The sequence below is a fragment of the Notolabrus celidotus genome, chromosome 9, assembly GCF_009762535.1.
Source record: "Notolabrus celidotus isolate fNotCel1 chromosome 9, fNotCel1.pri, whole genome shotgun sequence".
In the NCBI taxonomy this organism is placed as follows: domain Eukaryota; kingdom Metazoa; phylum Chordata; class Actinopteri; order Labriformes; family Labridae; genus Notolabrus; species Notolabrus celidotus.
Window position 1 is genome coordinate 37892163 of NC_048280.1, and position 23367 is coordinate 37915529.

The following is a 23367-nucleotide window of genomic DNA, read 5'->3' on the forward strand; positions in this document are numbered from 1 at the left end:
GACCAGGTTCTGGACTTCAAAGTGAGATGTTGGTGAACCCAGGACACCAGGTTCTGGACTTTAAAGTGACATGTTGGTGAACCCAGGAGACCAGGTTCTGGACTTTAAAATGACATGTTGGTGAACCCGGAGACCAGGTTCTGGACTTTAAAGTGACATGTTGGTGAACCCAGGAGACCAGGCTCTGGACTTTAAAGTGACATGTTGGTGAACCCAGGAGACCTTGTTCTGGACTTGACAAATGTTGTCCCAGTCTTGCCTGATAGAGGATTTCAGCTGCTCAACAGTTCAGGGTCTCTTTTGTCATGTTTTTAGTTTCATGATGCTCCAAATGTTTTCAATGGTGGGCGAGTCAGGACTTCAGGCAGGCCAGTTCAGCACCTGGACTCTTCTACTACAGAGCCATGCTGTTGTAATCCGTGCAGAATGTGGTTTGGTGTTGTCTTACTGAAATATGTAAGGTCTTCCTGAAGACGTCATGGTCTGGATGGTAGCATATGTTGCTCCTAAACCTGTAGATATTGTTCAGCATCAATGGAGCCTTCACAGATATGGAAGCTCCCCATGCCATGGACTCTTATGATCCCCATACCATCAGGGACGCTGGCTTTGAACTGTGAGCTGATAACAAGCTGGGTGGTCCCTCTCATCTTTAGAGCGGAGGACACAACGTCCATGATTTCCAAAAAGAATGTCCGATTTTCATCAGACCACAGGACAGTTCTCCACTTCCCCTCAGTCCATCTTAAACGGGCTCAGGTGCATCTCAAATGGACTTTGTCCTCATAAAATTACAACTTGATTCTCATTAAATTACATTTTTCTTTTAAATTAAAACTCTATCCTTAAATCACAATGACTTTAATCTGCTATGACTTATTTTCTCACAACTGTTCTCATTGAATTACAACTTTAATCTTAATTAACAACTGCATTCTTTCAGTAGCGGAACCTGTTTTTTTAACCCTAACATTGTTCTTCTAACATCATTACTTCCTCATTAAATTACACTTTTATTCTTGTTATATTATATCACTTAATACAACTGAATCCTTGCAATATAACAAAATAGAGCTTATATAATATAATATAATATAATATAATATAATATAATATAATATAATATAATATAATATAATGATATAACTGTAATATAAAATAAAATAATATAATATAATACTATATATATTATATTGTATGATACACTATAAATACATAATATAATATAAAATGAAATAATATAACATAATATAATTTAATATAATATAATATAATTTAATATAACATAATATAATTTAATATAATATAATATATTATTTATTAAAGTTTAATATAATATGATATAATATAATATGATATAATATAATAAAATATAATATAATATAATACAATATAATACAATATAATATAATATAATACAATATAATATAATATAAAATAATATAATATAATATAAAACAATATAATATAATATAATATAATATAATATAATATAAAATACTACAATATAATATAATATAATATAATATAAAATAACATAATATAATATAATATAATATGATATAATATAATATAATATATTATATTATACTGTAATATAAAATAAAAGAATATAATATAATACTATATTATATTATATTGTATGATACACTATAAATACATAATATAATATAAAATGAAATAATATAGCATAATATAATTTAATATAATATAATTTAATATAATATAATATAATATTTATTAAAGTATAATATAATATTTATTAAAGTATAATATAATATGATATAATATAATATAATATGATATAATATAATATAATACAATATAATAAAATATAATATAATATAAAATAATATAATATAATACAATATAATAAAATATAATATAATATAAAATAATATAATATAATATAATATAAAATAATATAATATAATATAATATAATATAATATAATATAATATAATATAAAATAACATAATATAATATAATATAATATAACATGATTTTATTTAATATAATATAATATAATGTAATGTAAAATGATTTAATTTAATCTAATATAATCTAATATAATATAAAATGATTTAATATAATATAATATAATATAATATAATATAAAATGATTTAATTTAATTTAATATAATATAATATAATATAATATAATATAATATAATATAATATAATGTAATGTAATGTAATGTTATTTAATATAATATAATGTAACGAAATGTAATGTAATGTAATATTATTTTATTTGATTGTATTTGATTGTATTTGATTTCCCCTTGAAATGATGTGTCCTCTTGGAGCACATCATGCCGTCAGGATCTGCTCCAGCTCACATGTAGACTGTTTCCGGTCGGCCTGAGGAGCAGCCGGATGTGGAGGTGGTCCTGCCTTAGTTAACTTGACGTGGGGCTGTTTCCTTCGGTTCCTGCTCTAACTCTGAGCACTGTGGGGCTGAACAGCCGACACGCACACACGGAGGATGACAGTTCCGCGACGCCTCTCCTCGCCGGGCGCAGCCGCTTCATGAGCCCCCCTCTCTGCACCGAGACCACAATCCTGCTAGAATAAAGTCATTTCAGCTAGGGGGACCCTTCTGAGCAGCGTGACAGGCTCGGACGGGATGCTCGGGGACGGGATACATTATTTCCATGCAGACACAGGCCACCGCCGCCGGTCTGATTCATTCAGGACTCAGTGAAGAGGGACGCAAACATGGGCTTCATGCACCAGCTCCATCTCCTGCTGTGGAAGAACGTCTCCCTGAAGAGGAGGGGACCGGTAAGACATCAGCATCATACACCTGACAGTCTGAGGGATTACATAAGACCAGCAGGGTAGTCGTGTGTGAGTGTTTGGAGCAGACGGGGTTTCGGCTCCCAGCCCCGGTCTGTGTCTGCTAATGTGGCATCCAGAATAACACTGCAGTGAGCTTCAGAAGGGGCAGCAGGAAGAAGGTGATGAGGAGGAGGAGGAGGAGGAGGAGGAGGAGGAGGAGGAGGAGGAGGAGGAGGAGGATGTGTGCGCAGGTTGACTGGTCCTGGTCCTGGTCCTGGTCCTGGTCTCTCTCTCTCTCTCTCTCTCTCTCTCTCTCTCTCTCTCTCTGTGTGTGTGTGTGCATACAGTCTAACAGGTTGTTGTGAAGGATAAACAACTGTTGTGTAATCAGGTTGATGCTCTGAGGCCTGCTCTGTGCGTGAGGCTGAGGATGAAGTTTCCCTTTATCAGAACAACAAGCTGCAACTAGTCACAGGCCGGACTGATGTAAGCCTGAGTCCACAGGAGACATGACTGAAGGATTCCTGCGACCTTTAGACAGACACCTCCACCTGAAGACAAAGAGACAGTGTGTGACTGGAATATTTACACATTTAGAGAGGTTCTGTCTTCTCCACTTTAAGAGGATTTTCCAAATGGTCCCAATAAATCCGAGGTAAAAATGTGAAGACTTGAAACACTAAGTAATAAACAGGGTTAATGATTAGATTTACAGGAAATCACAGACTTAATGACATGAGTCATTTACTCACGAGGATCAGGGAGTGATGATGAGTGATGATGAGTGTGTTGGTGAAAGATGGTACTCTGATGTTACTGAGTTTATCTATAACATTAAAGTATTATGGGGTATAGGATAATGAAAATGAGGAGGCGGATGAAGAAGGGCTGGATCACCTGATTTTTTTTAAATTCATATTTTTATTGAGAAATATGACAAATAGACAGTGACATATCAAGATTAGGAATCTCAAAAGCAAAGACATGTGTAGTGAGTTACTTTCATAACAGAAGAATGTGCATCCCAAGTATTCCAGTAAAAAAAAATGAAACAAGCCATAATTTATTTTTTCAATTTTAGAGCAGAATATAGAAAAATAAACACGACAGGTCTCCCAAAAAAAGAAATTAAAAAAACTTTATAATTATATTGTTAATAACAGTTATATTGATAATATATTAATACAACTATACAATAAAATGAATTAATAATCAAAAATAAATAAAAAAAGACATGTCATAACTCCCAAAAAATTAATAAAAAAACCTGTTATAATAATATTTTTAATAACAGTTATATTAATAATATATTAATACAACTCAATACACTAAAATGAATTAATAATGCCCGAAAAAATGTAAATAAATAAAAAACAGTAAGAAGGAAACAAACATGACATGGGGGTGGCAGTCATTAATCAGGAGGCAAAAACTTCAGAGTGTGGAAGAAGGATAGAAAGGATTGCCACCTCTCATAAAACTTTCAAAAGTTGCCTCTTAGTGAGTATCTTATCTTCTCAAGATTTCACCTGCTTTAATATGTTAGAGGGATGTATGATTTATATCAAGAGATGATATTACCATTATCAGGATGTATTATTCAGATACTCGGTGGGTGGTGGTATGTGATCTGTTATTACACACACAGCCAAAATGGCGTCACCGGTGTGAATGGTTTTCCTTTTTGCAGAGGGTGATAACACGACTGCAACTTAGAGAGGAGGGAAACAAGTCCTCAGGTTGTAACACAACAGATCTCTGTAGTCAGCAGAGGGGTCGTCATCACTGAGAGGATGTATCCATCAGGGATGGGCAATGATTTTCGAATATTCAAATATTCGAGTTACTTTGAATATTTTCTCATTTTAAAAGTACAATTTTTCATCGTTTTTACCTGTGCCTGGTTGTAATACAGTATTCCCTCCAGACGGTGACTATAGAGGGTCTTAAAGCTGTTTGCTAACCGCATTAAATAACAGAAGAAGAAGAAGAATGCTAACTACATTAAATAGCAAAAGAAGAAGAAAACATTAGCGACAGCCAAGGAAACACAGAAACACCGACATAAAGGTTGAGACAGACGCTGTCAGTGCTAGCTGCTATCAGCACCTCTTCCTGCTGCTGGTTAACGAGACTGCCACACAAACGGGACGTTAATGGGACAGGTGTGTGTGTGTGTGTGTATGTGTGTGTGTGTGTGTGTGTGTGTGTGGTATCAGTATTAGATCGACAGGTGATTCGCAATCGACTGGTTGGGCATCGCCTTAAGGCGTTCCTCAGGTATAAATGTTTAGGTCTCCCCATGCTCGAGTGTTTCTTTGCTCTGAACGCTCAGGTGTTGACTGATCTTTTCTTTGTAAAGAACATAAAAACCTTGTCGGCCGGCAGAAGTCTCTATTTCATTATTCACCAATAACTGGAAAAACTTCCACAACAATGGCGACACATGAGATCACAGTTTGTGTGACTGATGTGTCAAAGTACATTTGTGTCAGCGCCTGAGGTTCTAAACCAAACCACGTAGTGACTGTGTTGGGACGCAGTGTGGTTCTGCACTGTGTTGGGACGCAGTGTGGTTCTGCACCGTGTTGGGACTCAGCGTGGTTCTGCACCATGTTGGGACTCAGCGTGGTTCTGCACCATGTTGGGATGCAGCGTGGTTCTGCACCATGTTGGGACGCAGCGCGGTTCTGCACCGTGTTGGGACGCAGTGTGGTTCTGCACCATGTTAGGACGCAGTGTGGTTCTGCACCGTTTTGGGACGCAGTGTGGTTCTGCACCGTGTTGGGACGCAGTGTGGTTCTGCACCATGTTGGGACGCAGCGTGGTTCTGCACCATGTTGGGATGCAGCGTGGTTCTGCACCGTTTTGGGACGCAGTGTGGTTCTGCACCATGTTGGGATGCAGTGTGGTTCTGCACCGTGTTGGAACGCAGTGTGGTTCTGCAAAATTTTGGGACGCAGTGTGGTTCTGCGCCATGTTGGGATGCAGTGTGGTTCTGCACCGTGTTGGAACGCAGTGTGGTTCTGCAAAATTTTGGGACGCAGTGTGGTTCTGCGCCATGTTGGGATGCAGTGTGGTTCTGCACCATGTTGGGACGCAGTGTGGTTCTGCACCGTGTTGGGACGCAGCGTGGTTCTGCACCATGTTGGGATGCAGCGTGGTTCTGCACCATGTTGGGACGCAGCGCGGTTCTGCACCGTGTTGGGACGCAGTGTGGTTCTGCACCATGTTGGGACGCAGCGCGGTTCTGCACCGTGTTGGGACGCAGTGTGGTTCTGCACCATGTTGGGACGCAGTGTGGTTCTGCTCCATGTTGGGACGCAGTGTGGTTCTGCAACATGTTGGGACGCAGTGTGGTTCTGCACCATGTTGGGACGCAGTTTGGTTCTGCACCATGTTGGGACGCAGTGTGGTTCTGCACCATGTTGGGACGCAGTGTGGTTCTGCACCGTGTTGGGACGCAGCGTGGTTCTGCACCGTGTTGGGATGCAGTGTGGTTCTGCACCATGTTGGGACGCAGTGTGGTTCTGCACCGTGTTGGGACGCAGTGTGGTTCTGCACCATGTTGGGACGCAGTGTGGTTCTGCACCATGTTGGGACGCAGTGTGGTTCTGCACCGTGTTGGGACGCAGCGTGGTTCTGCACCGTGTTGGGACGCAGTGTGGTTCTGCACCGTTTTGGGACGCAGTGTGGTTCTGCACCATATTGGGACGCAGTGTGGTTCTGCACCTTGTTGGGACGCAGTGTGGTTCTGCACCGTGTTGGGATGCAGTGTGGTTCTGCACTGTGTTGGGACGCAGTGTGGTTCTGCACCGTGTTGGGACACAGCGCAGTTCTGCACTGTATTGGGACGCAGTGTGGTTCTGCACCGTGTTGGGACACAGTGTGGTTCTGCATCATGTTGGGACGCAGCTTGGTTCTGCACCGTGTTGGGACGCAGCGTGGTTCTGCACCGTGTTGGGACGCAGTGTGGTTCTGCACCATGTTGGGACGCAGCGTGGTTCTGCACCATGTTAGGACGCAGCGCGGTTCTGCACCGTGTTGGGACGCAGCGTGGTTCTGCACCATGTTGGGACGCAGCGTGGTTCTGCACCGTGTTGGGACGCAGTGTGTTTCTGCACCATGTTGGGACACTGTGTGGTTCTGCACCTTGTTAGGACGGTTCAGTGACATGGACTTGGTAATGGTAAATGGACTTGTACTTATATAGCTCTTTTCTAGTCTTTCTGACCGCTCAAAGCACTTTTACACTACTCGTCACATTCACCCATTCATACCCATTCACTCACTGATGGTAGAGGCTGCTACAGTGAGGGACCATCAGTGGTAGCTGATCTCATTCGTTCACATTCACACACCTCTGAACAACAGAGGGAGCAATTCGGGGTTCCGTGTCTTGCTCAAGGACACTTTGACATGAGACTGCAGGAGCTGGGATCAAACCGCCAACCTTCCGATTGATAGACGACTGACTCTACCCAGCTTTAAGACAAGATCCAACCAAACCGGTCTTTCTGTTAATAACAAACCCCCTGGAGTCTTAGACCTGTCAGTCTGATAGTCTCAGTCATCCTGATGAAAACATGCTGCAGATATGCTGTGAGCTGTTCCCATGCCATGCTCCAGATGTGTGTCCCAATCTGATGCGACGATCTCCTCATCCTCCACATTGTGAACCCTTTAAGCCGTGCTGGGTCTATTATTAGCCATCAGAAACCCTGCGGCCTGTCAGCTGCTTTATGTTGCTGAGGTTTGTGCTGTTTTTTTTAAAGCCAAAGCTGATCTGTCCTCAGGCAGCCTGATTTTATCTCTGCCTGATGCCTTTGCTGGTGTCCTGATGGAGGGTGGGGTTTGTGTATGGGGATGAGAATGGAGGGGGGAAGAGCTATTTTTAGCTCTTCTACCTTCCTACATCACAGTGGGAGGAGGCACGTGCGATGCATCGGGGAGCCTCTGTAATAATAATAGTAACAGCTGCGTCATTTCTGTCTGTAGATTTATAACCAGGCCGCTGTGCTCCGGCCTCTCTGAGGCTGTTTGGAGGATTGATGATGAGAGCAGAGCGTCCAGTCAGCACTTACAGAGAGCTTCAGTCCCATATGTTGGTCCACACTCACAGATATAAAGCTCATGCATTAATTAGAAGAACATCCAGGCCCAGATATCAGGATTACATGGATTAACTGATCAAATATAATGTACCATCTCTTTGAAGATGAACATGCTGTGAAAGAGCATCTTATAGTTCAGAGACGTGCAGTTACAGAGATATTTTATTCAAGGCTTTTTTCCACCAGAGGAACTTTACCCCTGAACTACGTGCGTTTCGACCGGTGGACCCAGGGTCTAAATTTAGTTCAGGGGTAGATAACCTCCCCCCTGATAAGCCCCTGCTAGGGGGGTAGTACTTTTCAAAGGTCCCGGGACTTTCAGGGGGCGGGGCCTGCAATGCTGAACGTGTCTGATTGGTAGATTAACCTCAGTGTTTTTATTCCTCCCTCCGTCCACAATAACATCACACACATCTGTGATTCTCTTGATTTCTCTTTCTTTCATTAGTTTTTATTTGTTCTATCTTTTTTGTATGTGTGTGTACTTTTCAAAAGAAGAAGCTGTGATTCTCTTGATTTAGCAGCTTGTAACAGAAGTCTTTTCTCAGCCCACCGTGAATGCGTCTCTCCCGGTGTTACGGTTTTAAAAGTGACCCTGTAAACTGGAGACCTTCAGCTGAACGTGTCAGTGTTTGTGGAGTTTACACAGCTGTTGAAACACAGAGGGAGTTCCTGGGAATGCAAACTAGTTTAGTTTTTATTAAGATTTCAAAATATCCTCATCAGATATTTAATGATGGTCTAAAGACGTTTATGAGGGATGCATCCGGCTGAAAGTCTCCATTTAACAGGGTCGCTGTTTAAACCAAAACACCGGCCGATCTCTGCCACGGCTTTTTGAGTTCAAAAGGATTTTAAAGCCGTGTTGAAACGTCTTTGCTACTCGTGCTTATCTCCTCTCACGTGTTGATTCAGTGAATCCATCTGTGATGAAATATAGCACCATCTAAAACAGAGCCAGCTGAGTCTCTTCATGCTAACAGGCTAACTGTTGTGTTGCTCATAATGATACTTGCCTGTCCGTCTGCTTCTATGGTGTCATCTGTGATGAATGGCATTCCTCTTTGTTTTACTGCCCTCTACTGGTCTGGTGGTGTAGTGCATTTACTTTTTCTTTCTCCATACAGCACTGGCCTGATTTACACAATCTACCCGGGCTTCTGCCCCGTGGTCAAAACGCAGACAACAATGGGGGCACAGGAACCTTTTAGTTCAGGGTAAAGTAGTTCTGGGGACTAAAAGACCCCAGAACTCTTGGTGGAAATGCACCTTCAGTTTACTCTAAAGCTGCTGTGAGAGGGTGAAACAGTGACGTCTCTATATGACCAACAAGCAGACCAGGTCATCGGCGTAGGGTAGGATGGACTTCAGAGAACACTTGTTTAAATAAAGACACCCAGTTAACCCAGTTTATAATGTTTCCCTTCACGACCTCTCTCTCTCTATCTGTCTCTCTCTCTCTCTCTTTCTTTCTCTCTCTCTCTCTTTCTCTCTCTCTCTCCCCCTCTCCCTCCCTCGGACAGAGAGCAACGAGGAATCATGTCATTGATCTTCAACAGTGATCTTTTATAAAGTAGAGTATGTAAAAAGGGTTTCCATTGTTTTGAATGATATAATTTCAGCCTTGGATAACAGGAGACACTGTGCAGCTGTCTTTATTGATCTTTCCAAAGCTTTTGACACAGTTCATCATGCGATGCCTTTGAAAAAAGCTTGAAAATGATGGTTTCAATAAAGATGCATAGAACTGGTTGAAGTTCTGTCTCATGGGCAGACAGCAGTGTGTCGCCCAAGAAGCTGTGAAATCAGAACTGGTTGAAATTGTAAACGGTGTTCCACAAGGCTCTGTCCTCGGTCCTGTTCTTTTCACTAATTATATAAATGATATTATGTCTGCTGTTTCAGATTGTAACATTCATTTATATACTGATGACAGGATTTTGTATTGTGCTGCTGCTAAGTAAGTCTGCTGTGCATCCTGTCCACTGCTCTAATGGATTACTTCAAATCTGCAAAGGCTGTATGCTCTGCTCGAGGCTGTGATGCATCCGACACTTTCAATCAATCAATCAATCAATCAATCAATCAATCAATCAATCAATCAAACAATCAATCAATCAATCAATCAATCTTTATTTGTATAGTGCCAACAAACGTTATCTCAAGACGCTTTTAACACCGAGCAGATAAACAGAAGAGAGTCTGTTCCTGCCCACAGTGTCTACCTGTCCGCTCTGATAATCTATAGCCATATCCGGGAGGCACATGACAGGTGTAGAGCACGAGAACCTGGCAACAGAGAACCTGCAGAAACAGGAACACCTGTGGAGAGGGGGAAGCAGCTCGAACAGCTGTGCAAATAAATCACCTGGATAGAGAGGCAGAGACAACGTGAGCCCATTCTCAACATCAGCCGCGAGTCTGATGCATGTTTTTATGCCCCGTGAGTCTGAGCGGTCTGTCTGCTGAGGCTGTTAGAGAGCTGCAGGTGTGAGACACACACATTTACACAAAACCAGGACTCCTTCTGCACGCTGGTGCACAACTATGGACATGCTTCAAAGTTCTTTAAAGTTTGTAAAATAACCGTAAGGAAGCGCTCATTGTTCCATTTCACCCCTTCATCAGCTCTCTCTCTTTACTTTGTGTCTACAAACAGAGCAGGTCTAGACCACTCTATGTCAAATTATGAACAGAGACCCAACACCAAGACAGGATAAGACTCAGTATGACCCCACCTTAATCCACCATGAGCATTGCACCTTGCAGTATTTAGCTAGTTACAGCGGAGAGGACAAACTTCCTTTAACAGGCAGAAACCTCGAGCAGAACCAGACTCATGTTAGACAGCCATCTGCCTCGACCCAGTTGGGTCTGGAAAGAGGGATAGAGGAGAATAAGAGAGAGAGGGAGTGATGATATGGGTGAGACGAGTAGTAGTAGCTGTTGCTGCTGGAGTCCAGCACGTCCGTATCAGCTGGAGTCTGGAACGTCCACAGCAGGAGGACGTCTACGGCAGCTCAGAGGAACCTACGAGACAAGAGAGCTCCAAAGGAGAGGGGCCTGATAACTGAAATGGAAACTAAAGGAAGTGCAGTTTTTAACACTTCCACATCGACTTCATTTCTCATGGCCAGAGGTTACTGCTTGGTTTCTCTTTGTTAAACTAATTGCCCTTTTCCACGACACAGTTCCAGCCCTACTCGACTGGACTCGGCTCTACTCAACTCAACTCTACTCGGTTTGGGTACCTTTTCCACCAGCCCGAGTACTGACCAACGGTGGGCGGGGTCATCATAACAGAGCTGCGAGAAACTGCTGCACGAAACTGCGTTCACGTCATATTGAACGTGACACAAACACAACCATCACAAACAATGGAGGACATGGAGGCAACAGTGTGCTTGCTGTTCGGCCTGTGGCTTTTTGTTGCATGCCGAGCGAGAGATGAAAGCAAAATTAGGCTGCAGGCGTCGATAAGATTGTACAGTACTGATGTCGTTTTTTAAAAATGGCGGGTTTGATTCATGTGTTGGGCGTCGCGCTCGTGACTCTGCGGTGACAACATTCTCTGACCAATCAGTGGCCGTCAGTCCGTAGACTAGTGCTGAACGATATCTGAAAAAATGTCATATCTCGATATTCATGCCAGATATCTCGGTATCGATATGATACGATATGACTATGGGTTCAGTGAAAACTACGCATTTTTCAGAAGTCTCTCTCGCACACACACACACACACACACCCTGTCCCTCTCTCTGTCTCTCTCTCCCTCTTTCTCTCACACACACACACACACACACTGTCTCTCTCTCTTGCTCCCTCTTCTAAACAAAGTTATTAAAATAAACATAGTTAAACGTACCTATCACCAGGTAAACCCTGTGTCCAAAGCACTGAAGCCGCGTCCATCCACTCACCTCCAGCCTTTATCATGTTGGATAGGGATGGGTACCTTTCACATTTGAACCGATACGTTACCGATACCCGGTACCTGGGAATCAGTACCGGTACTCAACGGTACCAATTTTCTGTACTTTTGTGTTTTTATCATAGACTGTATAAAATATGGACGTAGTATCCGTGACGTCACCCATCTGTTCCTGAGAGCTGTTTTGAAGCAAATCGACGGCGGCAGCCATATTGGTAATGCGGAACTCAACTGGGCAGAGTGTGACGTAGTGTGAGCCTCTTAGCCAATGGCTGTGTGTTCCCGACCGGGAGTCACGTCAGTCATGTCCTTATTTGGGCAAAACTCATAATCTTAATATCTTCTGAACCGTCATGTTAGAAAAAAATTCACTCCCCATACAGTGTGTGCCATTAGAGAGATTAGCGTTGTAGGGCCAAGCCGTTTTTTGAACCAGGCTGTAAACATGTTTAATAATGCTGCAAAGATCGTCTTTTTCCCATTCATATCTATGTGGTTTCCGGTGTTTCTGCAGCCAGCCTCAAGTGGATTTTCGATGTATTGCAGTTTATATCACTTCCGCATTGGCTTCATCGTTTGAGACCGGAGTTTGCCGCTTGGTTTTTATGTGGTAATAAATATTAATTAAAAAAAAAAATCTCAAATTTGTTTAATTTAACATATTTATTCAATTTAACATGAAACTAACAGAAACAGGATTATATAGGTGATTACATATATTAGCTGACACATGCTCGTGGCGTCTAATTGCTCTTTCTGGAGTTTATCAATGAACACACGTGAACGCCTGCAGACGGGAAAAAGTCAGTTATCCGTCTCTTTATAATAACAGGACACACAACTTACTTGTTGGGCATTCACGCACACAGGAACGGTTATAAGCGGGGTTAGGTAGTCGGAGCGAGAGAGTCAGTCTCAACCATAGACTGTAGAAAATAAACTTAATCCTCATGAAGTTCTGCATCGCGGTGAGTGTGCGCGCCCGTCAGCTGCAGGCTCCGTTTGGCGCGCTCCCGCGCAGATGCAGAGAGCAGAGAGCAGAGAGCAGAGAGCAGAGAGCAGAGAGCAGAGAGCAGGGACGTCCACCCGGTCAGTCTCTGACTTTATTACAGGGTGAAAGTATGGAAAATCACCTCCTCTTCCACTCCCTCACAGTCACAGGGATGCGTTCAGGTACCGAAACATGGCACCGTTTGATTTTACGTGAGTCGGTACTCGGTTGTACCGACGGAATTCGGTCGGTACCTATAAAAGTACCGAATTCGGTACCCATCCCTAATGTTGGATGCGTTATCAGTGGTCACGCAAACCTGTTAGTCCTCCTTCAAATCCCAGTCCGCTAATGCACCTCTCATCTCATGTGTTATATTATCCCCAGCATGCTCCCCAGGGGAAGAAGGACGTCTGCAGACATCGGGTCTTTGTTGTTATAAAATGAACCGTTAAACTGATGTAAGGTTGGGTGGTCCGGCTCGACCACAGATCCGTGGTTGTGACAAAATGATCAATTTGACGGAGCTCGGATTCAACTTTCCTTTTACATTGGTTGTAGAGTTTGGGAATGGTCACTTGATTAAAATATGTTCGGGATGGTATTTTGTAACGTTTGTCCAGCGTCTGAACCATTTTCTGAAAACTGTTTCTTAAAGGTGACATATCACGCTTTTTTCATCAATATATATTGGTCTAAGAGGTCCCCAAAACATGTCTTTAAAGTTTATGCTCAAAAAAACACTTTGAAATCAGATTTTGGTCTGCCTGAAGAACCCTCTACTTCAGTCCTCATCAGAACACTCTGTTTTCTCTCTGACCACGCCCCCTCAGGAAGTGGATGTGCCTCGGCTCTCCAGCACGTTGATCTAATGTTTACATGTTGGCTGAATATACGCGGCTGCTCAGAGATCGCGTTACTTCAACCCTCTGAATCTGATCCAGAATCTGATCCTGACGGAGAGGCGCCTGTAGCAGGACCTTTCTGAACGATTGGTCACAGATTTAGTGTTTCTTGTTGTTTTATTTATCAGTATGTAGACGTGTGTCTTGGTACACAGCTACGAACATGTAGCTATGTGGCTATGCTAACTAGCGCTAGCACTTATCCATGATAAATAAAAATCATCCACTAGATCTTCAAATCTGCAGACGTGGAGAGTAAAACCGACCTCTGCCAGAAAGGCAGCGGGACCTTTTCTGAAGGATTGGTCACAGATTATGTGTTTCTTGTTGTTTTATTTGTCAGTATGTAGACGTGTGTCTTGCTACACAGCTACAGCTACGACATGTAGCTATGTAGCTATGCTAACTAGCGCTAGCACTTATCCATGATAAATAAGAATCATCCACTAGATAAATCTGCAGACGTGGGGAGTAAAACCGACCTTTGTGTTTATTAAGACAGCCTACAACTAGCATGCCTCCCTCCTAAGCTCCTTGTTAGCACACGTGTGCAGGTAATGAAAAATGGGGGAGGGATTCAGTATTATTTTATACAGTCTATGGGCTGAACAAGCTCCGAGCTCTGACTCCGTGACAGACCGGATATTGTTGTTACGTAACAAAAACACTGAAGTCTGAAACGGCTCGTTTCACACACATTTACAGAAAGGTGGAGAAATCAGAACAGGGGCAGAATGGATTCTTTTCATTCTTGGGGGGTTTGTAGACATGCCAGGGAAACATATTTCAGGTAAAGAACCATTAAAAAGTCAATTTTGCATGATATGTCACCTTTAAGTTTCTCTTTCTGTTTCCCAGCTGTGTGTAGCGTATGTGTGAGTGTGTGTCTCCGTCTCCCTCGCGCCCTCCCTCTGATGTTTGTCATTGGCTGGTGTCGTGTCTTAACAGCCCGTGATGTGTAGATGTAGAATGAACCTCGTGACACTGGCCAGCTTGAATAGTAATTCGATTTATTACAATCAAACAGCATCAGCATCAGTAACAAGCATCGCGACTGCTTGGAGGACGACCGGGCCAGATGAAGTCGCCTCTCTTCTGTCTCCACGTTCTGGCTTAAATACTATGAAGGTGCACTCAAATTAGAATGAGGGTGTCCTTCAAACATACACAAATATGGACTCTTCAACACAAGTTTCAAGTTAGCTGCTATTTGACTCCTTTTATGGACGCCTTGTTCTAAGTATTGACAAAGACGTCAACTGTCACTGTCAATCATAGATTTGCCTAGGTCAAAGGTGATCTTTTTTAGGCCCTCCCTAGAGACTTCTGGAGCCTACTATTGTAACTCATTCTTGTGGGTCCCTGGACTTATTTTAAACAACACAGACTAGCAACATATACTTAATCTTATGTGGTTGAATATCAGATACATCACTGGCTTCAGCTGTCAATCAATGGCAAGCATGAAAGGAGGTTTGTGGTTGGCTGGCCTTAGCTGTACATGTCAGGGCAAGCGGGGAAAATCTCGTTGATATCGTTGATTTTGCGAAATGAATATCTTGAATGTTCATATCGCGATAACGATACGATAACGATATATCGTTCAGCCCTACCGTAGACGTCACCTTTTAGTATCGGCTCAGCTCGCTTGGAACCAGAGCAGAGCAGGTACGAAAAACTGGTATCTGACACGAGGTACCGCGTCCGTGGAAACGCAACACAAACCGAGTAGAGTCAAGTCAAGTCCAGTAGAGTAGGGCTAAGACAGGCCAGTGGAAGAGGTCCATAAGTGTGCTCAGTTTGGAGTGTTTCTAAGTGTGTCCTTTAGTGACCAGGGAATGAGTCGCTTTGGAGCATCTCTAGTTTCTATCATTTGTCCGTCTGTCCAGCTCAGGTTTGGTTCTGTCCTTGACAAAGATACTGTTCAATGCTAATTACGTTTTCTTATTTGGTGATACTGAGTAGAGTCCCGAATCAACTGCACCCAGTTAGGTGGTATCATGAGAAGAGAGAGTCAAGCTGCTCTGTGGCTCGGTCAGAACAATGTTTGATTCTTTGCTGATGAGGAAAGTTAATAATGAAGAGTCTGAAATGTATTCTAATCTGCAGAAAGGAACGTGTGTGAGAGCAAGAGGAAGTAGAGTCCTTATTTGCATCGACAGAGGACGGCTCAGATGACACACACTGAGGAACTCTGCAGAGGACCGAGAACACAGAGACACAAAACAGATGAACTGGTCTGAATCCTCGTCCACAAAGCCTAACCTTTTCATTTTTACAGCACATTACGAGGACAGAGGGGGCATTCAGTGAGAGGAATCATTGCAATGCAGTTTATAGACAATGAGCCATAAGACCAGAATTAAATCGAGAAAGATGGATTCACTTCTTGTTCAAAATGATCAAGCAGAAAAAGAACTGAGGCTTTAAAAGCAACATATTTATGTCTTTATCAGATCAGTGACATGCTTTACTCTGCCCTCTGTCCTCACATGTCATGTGTTGGATGTGCATTTCTTGCTACAGTAGTTCCCTCTAACACTTCCTCATAGCTGTGTGTTTGCACAGCTGTCCAGCAGTAAATTTGTGTAACCAAATGTCTGATACCTGATGAATGTATCAGCACAACACCGAGCAGATAAACAGAAGAGAGTCTGTTCCTGCCCACAGTGTCTACCTGTCCGCTCTCATAATCTATAGCCATATCCGGGAGGCACATGACAGGTGTAGAGCACGGGAACCTGGCAACAGAGAACCTGCAGAAACAGGAACACCTGTGGAGAGGGGGAAGCAGCTCGAACAGCTGTGCAAATAAATCACCTGGATAGAGAGGCAGAGACAACGTGAGCCCATTCTCAACATCAGCCGCGGGTCTGATGCATGTTTTTATGCCCCGTGAGTCTGAGCGGTCTGTCTGCTGAGGCTGTTAGAGAGCTGCAGGTGTGAGACACACACATTTACACAAAACCAGGACTCTTTGTACACGCTGGTGCACAACTATGGACATGCTTCAAAGTTCTTTAAAGTTTGTAAAATAACCGTAAGGAAGCGTTCATTGTTCCATTTCACCCCTTCATCAGCTCTCTCTCTTTACTTTGTGTCTACAAACAGAGCAGGTCTAGACCACTCTATGTCAAATTGTGAACAGAGACCCAACACCAAGACAGGATAAGACTCAGTCTGACCCCACCTTAATCCACCATGAGCATTGCACCTCGCAGTATTTAACTAGTTACAGTGGAGAAGAAAAACTTCCTTTAACAGGCAGAAACCTCGAGCAGAACCAGACTCATGTTAGACAGACATCTGCCTCGACTGAGTTGGGTCTGGAAAGAGGGATAGAGGAGAATAAGAGAGAGAGGGAGCGGTGATAGTGATGAGACGAGTAGTAGAAGCTGTTGCCGCTGGAGTCCAGCACGTCTGTATCAGCTGGAGTCTGGAACGTCCACAGCAGGAGGACGTCTACGGCAGCTCAGAGGAACCTACGAGACAAGGGAGCTCAGGGACTCCAGAAAAGTCTATGGTTAGTAACTTTAATGGGACAGGGAGAGTTAAAGTAAGTGATGAGGGGGTTGGGGGGAAGGGGGTGAGATGGGATCCCAGTGTGTCAGTGTGCCAGTTCCCCCAGCAGTCTAAGCCTATAGCAGCATAACTAAGAGCTGATCAAGCTCTAACTATAAGCTTTATCAAAAAGGAAAGTTTGAAGCCTACTCTTAAAAGTAGAGAGGGTGTCTGCCTCCCGGACCCTGACTGGTGAGCCTGATGGTTGATATTCAGCATGTTATGTTGTACCTGCATTCAGTACCGTCACTAAGAATTTGCTCTAGCTTTAAGTCTGCACCGAACCCAGAGAGCTGAAACCGTTTGGTATGAATAGATGAACCTTTCCATCTGTGATCATGTGGTGTCAAATGTCTGTCAAACTGTGCCAGCCTCAGCCCCTCCTGTAAACCATCTTGTGAACCCTCGTGTTGCATGGGGACCATTATTTTTCTTTTAGATTCATGGAACCTTTTAATACTCTGAACTGAGAGGCAACAGACACTGCAGACTTCCCTGTTCACACAGTCATTTGATCCTTTGGTAATATTAATTATTCACTAGTGCAGCTTCAGGAAGAGTTAATTATTTTACAGGTAAGGTTCACGCAGGAGTAAAATGACACAACCCAGGCTGGTACAGATACAAACCGTGGTTTACATTAGACAGTAACCACACACATGGGCAGTATGGTGTGTTCGTCTCCAACAGCAGAGGTTTGACCTAGATCTGCTCTGTCTTTGAATGATAGTCTCACACTGACTGTGTATCTATGGAGACTGCAGAGAGCCAGGCACTCAGAGACACAGCTTTAAAATGAAGAGAGAGAGAGAGAGAGAGAGAGAGAGAGAGAGAGAGAGAGAGAGAGAGAGAGAGAGAGAGAGAGAGAGAGACATCATGGAAAGAGAGAGAGACTGTTTGCTTGTGTTAGAGATTGAGTGTTAGAGCCATAAGATGTTTTTCAACCAGAGGAACTTTACCCCTGAACTACATGCGCTTCGACCGGTGGACCCAGGGTTTAAATTTAGTTCAGGGGTAGATAATCTCCCCCCGAAAAACGCCCCTGCTAGGGGGGTAGTACTTTTCAAAGGTCCTGGGACTTTTGGGGGGCGGGGCCTGCAATGCTGAACGTGTCTGATTGGTAGATTAACCTCAGTGTTTTTATTCCTCCCTCCGTCCACAATAACATCACACACATCTGTGATTCTCTTGATTTCTCTTTCTTTCATTAGTTTTTATTTGTTCTATCTTTTTTGTATGTGTGTACTTTTCAAAAGAAGAAGCTGGGATTCTCTTGATTTAGCAGCTTGTAACAGTAGTCTTCTCTCAGCCCACCGTGAATGCGTCTCTCCCGGTGTTCCGGTTTTAAAAGTGACCCTGTAAACTGGAGACCTTCAGCTGAACGTGTCAGTGTTTGTGGAGTTTACACAGCTGTTGAAACACAGAGGGAGTTCCTGGGAATGCAAACTAGTTTAGTTTTTATTAAGATTTCAAAATATCCTCATCAGATATTTAATGATGGTCTAAAGACGTTTATGAGGGATGCATCCGGCTGAAAGTCCCCAGTTAACAGGGTCGCTGTTTAAACCAAAACACCGGGCGATCTCTGCCACGGCTTTTTGAGTTCAAAGGATTTTAAAGGCGTGTTGAAACGTCTTTGCTACTCGCGCTTATCTCCTCTCACGTGTTAATTCAGTGAATCCATCTGTGATGAAATATAGCACCATCTAAAACAGCACCAGCTGAGTCTCTTCATGCTAACAGGCTAACTGTTGTGTTGCTCATAATGATACCTGCCTGTCCGTCTGCTTCTATGGTGTCATCTGTGAAGAATGGCATTCCTCTTTGTGTTACTGCCCTCTACTGGTCTGGTGGTGTAGTGCATTTACTTTTTCTTTCTCCATACGTCACTGGCCTGATTTACACAATCTACCCGGGACTTCAGCCTGCGGTCGAAACACAGACCACAATGGGGGCACAGGAACCTTTTAGTTCAGGGTAAAGTAGTTCTGGGGGCTAAAAGACCCCGGACCTCTTGGTGGAAATGCACCTTTTGGGGAGATTCAAGGTTAGAATTGTTTCAAACAGATTCTATATTCTCACTACATGTTTGTACTAACATCTGTGCCTTTAATTGTTCTGCTGTAGTTGATGGGTGCTACTGTCAGGCGCAGGTGATTGGAGTAAACTGGCAACTGAGCATGTGAGCTGAAGTGAGGGCTTTGATCTGAGCAGGACGAGGAGCCACAGATTTTCTGACCGTAGCGTTACTTAGTTTTTCGTGTTTTTCTTACTTCTTTGGGGAAGTAGAAGTATCTGTCTTCGGTACACAAGTTCATAGAGACTAGAGAAGTGACTTTTGTTTGTTAGCTGTTATGGCATCCCTTTCATTTTTGGAACACATGCACCTGAATGTGTTTTGGAAAGCATGAGTCAGAAACATGGCGTCCTGCAGAAGTGACAGAGAAGATTACCGCTTCAGAGAGGATGAAGGATGAAGCTGCCGGCTGATAACAGAGTGTGTAAATCTGTAGCACAAGGTTAACTGACAGCTCAATTCATTATAAATGCTATCTGTAAAGTCTAGAGGACCAGCAGCTGGTCCACAGAGGCCGGGCCCTGACGACAGGAGGGGTCAGGTGTAAATCCTGTGAGGTAACCCTGGTGCAGCTCATCCTCTGGGGGAGGAGCTTTCTATCTGGTCCTTCTCTTGGTTCCTGCTGGTACAGAGTTTCTGTGTATTGTGGATGACTTCATATTTATATTTTCTTTACAACATCAAAGATATGTCACTTGTCAACTCTTGGATTACTGTTTTCAGCTTATATTAAGAAGTATAATCCCCCCCTCGGCCTATCAGAACAGACTCTGGAGGCCCTGCAGATTGGTGAATATCATGGTCTTAAGTATAGATCCATTTAGTGTCTGTAAACAATGACGACGTAGCGAGCCAGCACTCACACACACTGGGATTAAAGCTTGTGACTTATGTCTAAACTAACTGACTTGGACAAATGGTAAGAAGACCTCAGTAAGAGGACTAATATTACGTTTTTGATAGAGAAACCCAGCATGTACACCAACTCATTCATGACCTATGACTACATGATCTGTATCAAACTGAATGAAACTCTCACAGAGTTTGAGGTTGAACTTTGAGTTTGAGCTAACGGCTACGAGCTAAGCAAACAGCAGGGGCAGCTGATCTGACTGATGACAGCGAGCAGCCGCATCACAAAAGTCGGCAGAGCGATATTTAGGAGAGAGAAAATCAGACCTGAAGATGAGACTGTTTAGGCGTTTTTCGACCGGAGGGACTTTACCCCTGAACTACGTGCGTTTCGACCGGTGGACCCAGGGTCTAAATTTAGTTCAGGGGTAGATAATCTCCCCCTGAAAAAGTCCCTGCTAGGGGGGTAGTACTTTTCCAAGGTCCCGGGACTTTCAGGTGGCAGCGCCTGCAATGCTGAATGTGTCTGATTGGTAGATTAACCACAGTGTTTTAATCCTCCCTCCGTCCACAATAACATCACACACATCTGTGATTCACTTGATTTCTCTTTCTTTCATTAGTTTTGATTTGTTCTATCTTTTTTGTATGTGTGTGTACTTTTCAAAAGAAGAAGCTGTGATTCTCTTGATTTAGCAGCTTGTAACAGTAGTCTTCTCTCAGCCCACCGTGAATGGGTTTCTCCTCCCGGTGTTCCGGTTTTAAAAGTGACCCTGTAAACTGGAGACCTTCAGCTGAACGTGTCAGTGTTTGTGGAGTTTACACAGCTGTTGAAACACAGAGGGAGTTCCTGGGAATGCAAACTAGTTTAGTTTTTATTAAGATTTCAAAATATCCTCATCAGATATTTAATGATGGTCTAAAGACGTTTATGAGGGATGCATCCGGCTGAAAGTCTCCAGTTAACAGGGTCGCTGTTTAAACCAAAACACCGGCCGATCTCTGCGATCACGGCTTTTTGAGTTCAAAAGGATTTTAAAGCCGTGTTGAAACGTCTTTGCTACTCGCGCTTATCTCCTCTCACGTGTTGATTCAGTGAATCCATCTGTGATGAAATATAGCACCATCTAAAACAGACCAGCTGAGTCTCTTCATGCTAACAGGCTAACTGTTGTGTTGCTCATAATGATACCTGCCTGTCCGTCTGCTTCTATGGTGTCATCTGTGATGAATGGCATTCCTCTTTGTTGTACTGCCCTCTACTGGTCTGGTGGTGTAGTGCATTTACTTTTTTTTCCTCCATACGTCACCGGCCTGATTTGCACAATCAACCCGGGACTTCAGCCCGCGGTCGAAACGTAGACAACAATGGGGGCACAGGAACCTTTTAGTTCAGGGTACTGGTACTCTTGGTACTCAGGTACTGGAACTCTTGGTTGAAATGCAGCTATATAGAGGAAACATGGTGCCCTCATGTCCACATTACAAAGTACCTTCTCTGCTGCCCTTTCAGTGCGCTCTGGTTCTTGCTGGTTGTGTAAAGATAAAATATAAAGGTGCAGGACTTTCCTGCACTATAAGAGCCAGACTAACTGGCACTAAGTAAGGTTTACACTTGCAATCCTGCACCCAAACCAGGTAACAGTAAGCGATGCAGTGAGTGTCTTTCACTGAATGAACGGGTGAAGCACAACTTATTTTCCCTGAAGAGTCTCGTTTCGAATCGTGTTGAAAGTCTCGATTAGATGTGACTTTGATTCAAAGCAGAGGGATTTTTCTGTTATAAAATGAGTCCAGCTCAGATAAATCCTGCCCACAGTCACACACAGCAAAAACACTTTTCATTACGGCCCATTATGGTGGAGAACAACTGCTGGCACAGAGTCGGTCAGTACGCTTGGCTGCCAGGCTGTGCCAGCTGCAGGACTTAGCAGCAGCAGCAGCAGCACGGCAGCAGCAGCAGCAGCAGCAGCAGCAGCAGCAGAGGTCGGTGCTGGAAAAGAGTCTGAGACAGCCCATGAATTATTGAGAGCTTCCCTCTTCCTCCTGGGAAATGCAGCAGAGACAGCATCTTACATTAAATCCACAGATGAGATGCAGAGAAGAAGAGAGCATGAGGAGAGAGGGGAGAGCGACAGGTTATGTTGGTTCACCTGCTGAACTGAGAGAAACATGGAGAGGGGGAATAGAGGAGGCGTATTCAAAGGAGGACTGTGAGGGTGTTTTCATGGTGCTCGTAAAGCAGTAAACTGTGTTAACTGGGTTAGTGCCTCTGTCTGTTCACTTCATCCTGGCTTATCATGCAGATGAATATTACCTCTTTTGGACCAACGTGAACCGGGTTGTATTTCCGGGCTGGAGCTTGCGCTGGTGCGGAGCTGGATGAACTCACATACCAGCGCGGCACCCATTTGTTTTTTCCGTCCGCCTGAGCCCGTGAAAGAGGCACGTCGTGACATCAGATTTACGTGACCGCTTTTCCCAGCAGCGCTAGCGCGATCTTTCCCTCACAACAACAACGAAGGCGGACAGCGGCAGCTGGTCTCCTCGGCCGACCACTGCTCTGCCTTGGAATCCATTATTCTCTTTTGTTTTTTCACTGCAGGACAATGGTGGAAACACGTTTGGTTTGATCATGGCAACCCCGCCCCTCGCCACTCACGTAAGCGGTTCACGGTTCTAGACAAAGAGTTGGAGGCGCTCTGGAACCGGTTCACTCACAGTCGAAACACGAATAACTGGTTCTCAATTGAGCGCTGGCTCCGAACCGGCCCTGAAACTGCCTCGGTCGAAAAGGGGTATCTTATGCTTTACTTCATAGTTACAGCATCATATATTCACTCCAGGCTCTGCACAGTCAATCAGGTTTTTTCCACTTGACAAATGAAACAAACTGTAGGAGTGTGTTGAGGAGGAAGGAACGTTGGAAGTGGGAGCTTCATCCTGACGGCTGAGGTTAATGAGCCCAACACGAGGATTCACAAAGGAGAAATCCTCTCAGGACATTTCCATATTTTTCATTGAGAGGGAATTTTTTTATTGACATATGGGCCCAAACCAAGTGGCAACCTCCGGCCGTGAGCATTAAAGCCAAGTGTTAAAAACTGCAGTTCATAGAGTGTCCACTTGAGGAAATACTAGAAACCACA

At 43.6% G+C, this 23367-nt stretch overlaps 1 protein-coding gene across 2 annotated transcripts in view; it reads left to right on the forward strand.

Moving 5' to 3' along the window:
- Positions 1-2346: 2346 nt before the first annotated feature.
- Positions 2347-23367, forward strand: part of abca2 (ATP-binding cassette, sub-family A (ABC1), member 2) — a 159061-nt gene continuing 138040 nt past the window's right edge. The window contains exon 1 of one of the 2 annotated variants that reach the window (XM_034692383.1): positions 2347-2787. In XM_034692383.1, the coding sequence (XP_034548274.1) occupies positions 2722-2787 (66 nt within the window). In that variant the 5' untranslated portion in view covers positions 2347-2721. The remainder of the gene's footprint in view (positions 2788-23367) is intronic. The other variant, XM_034692384.1, reaches the window with a different exon arrangement.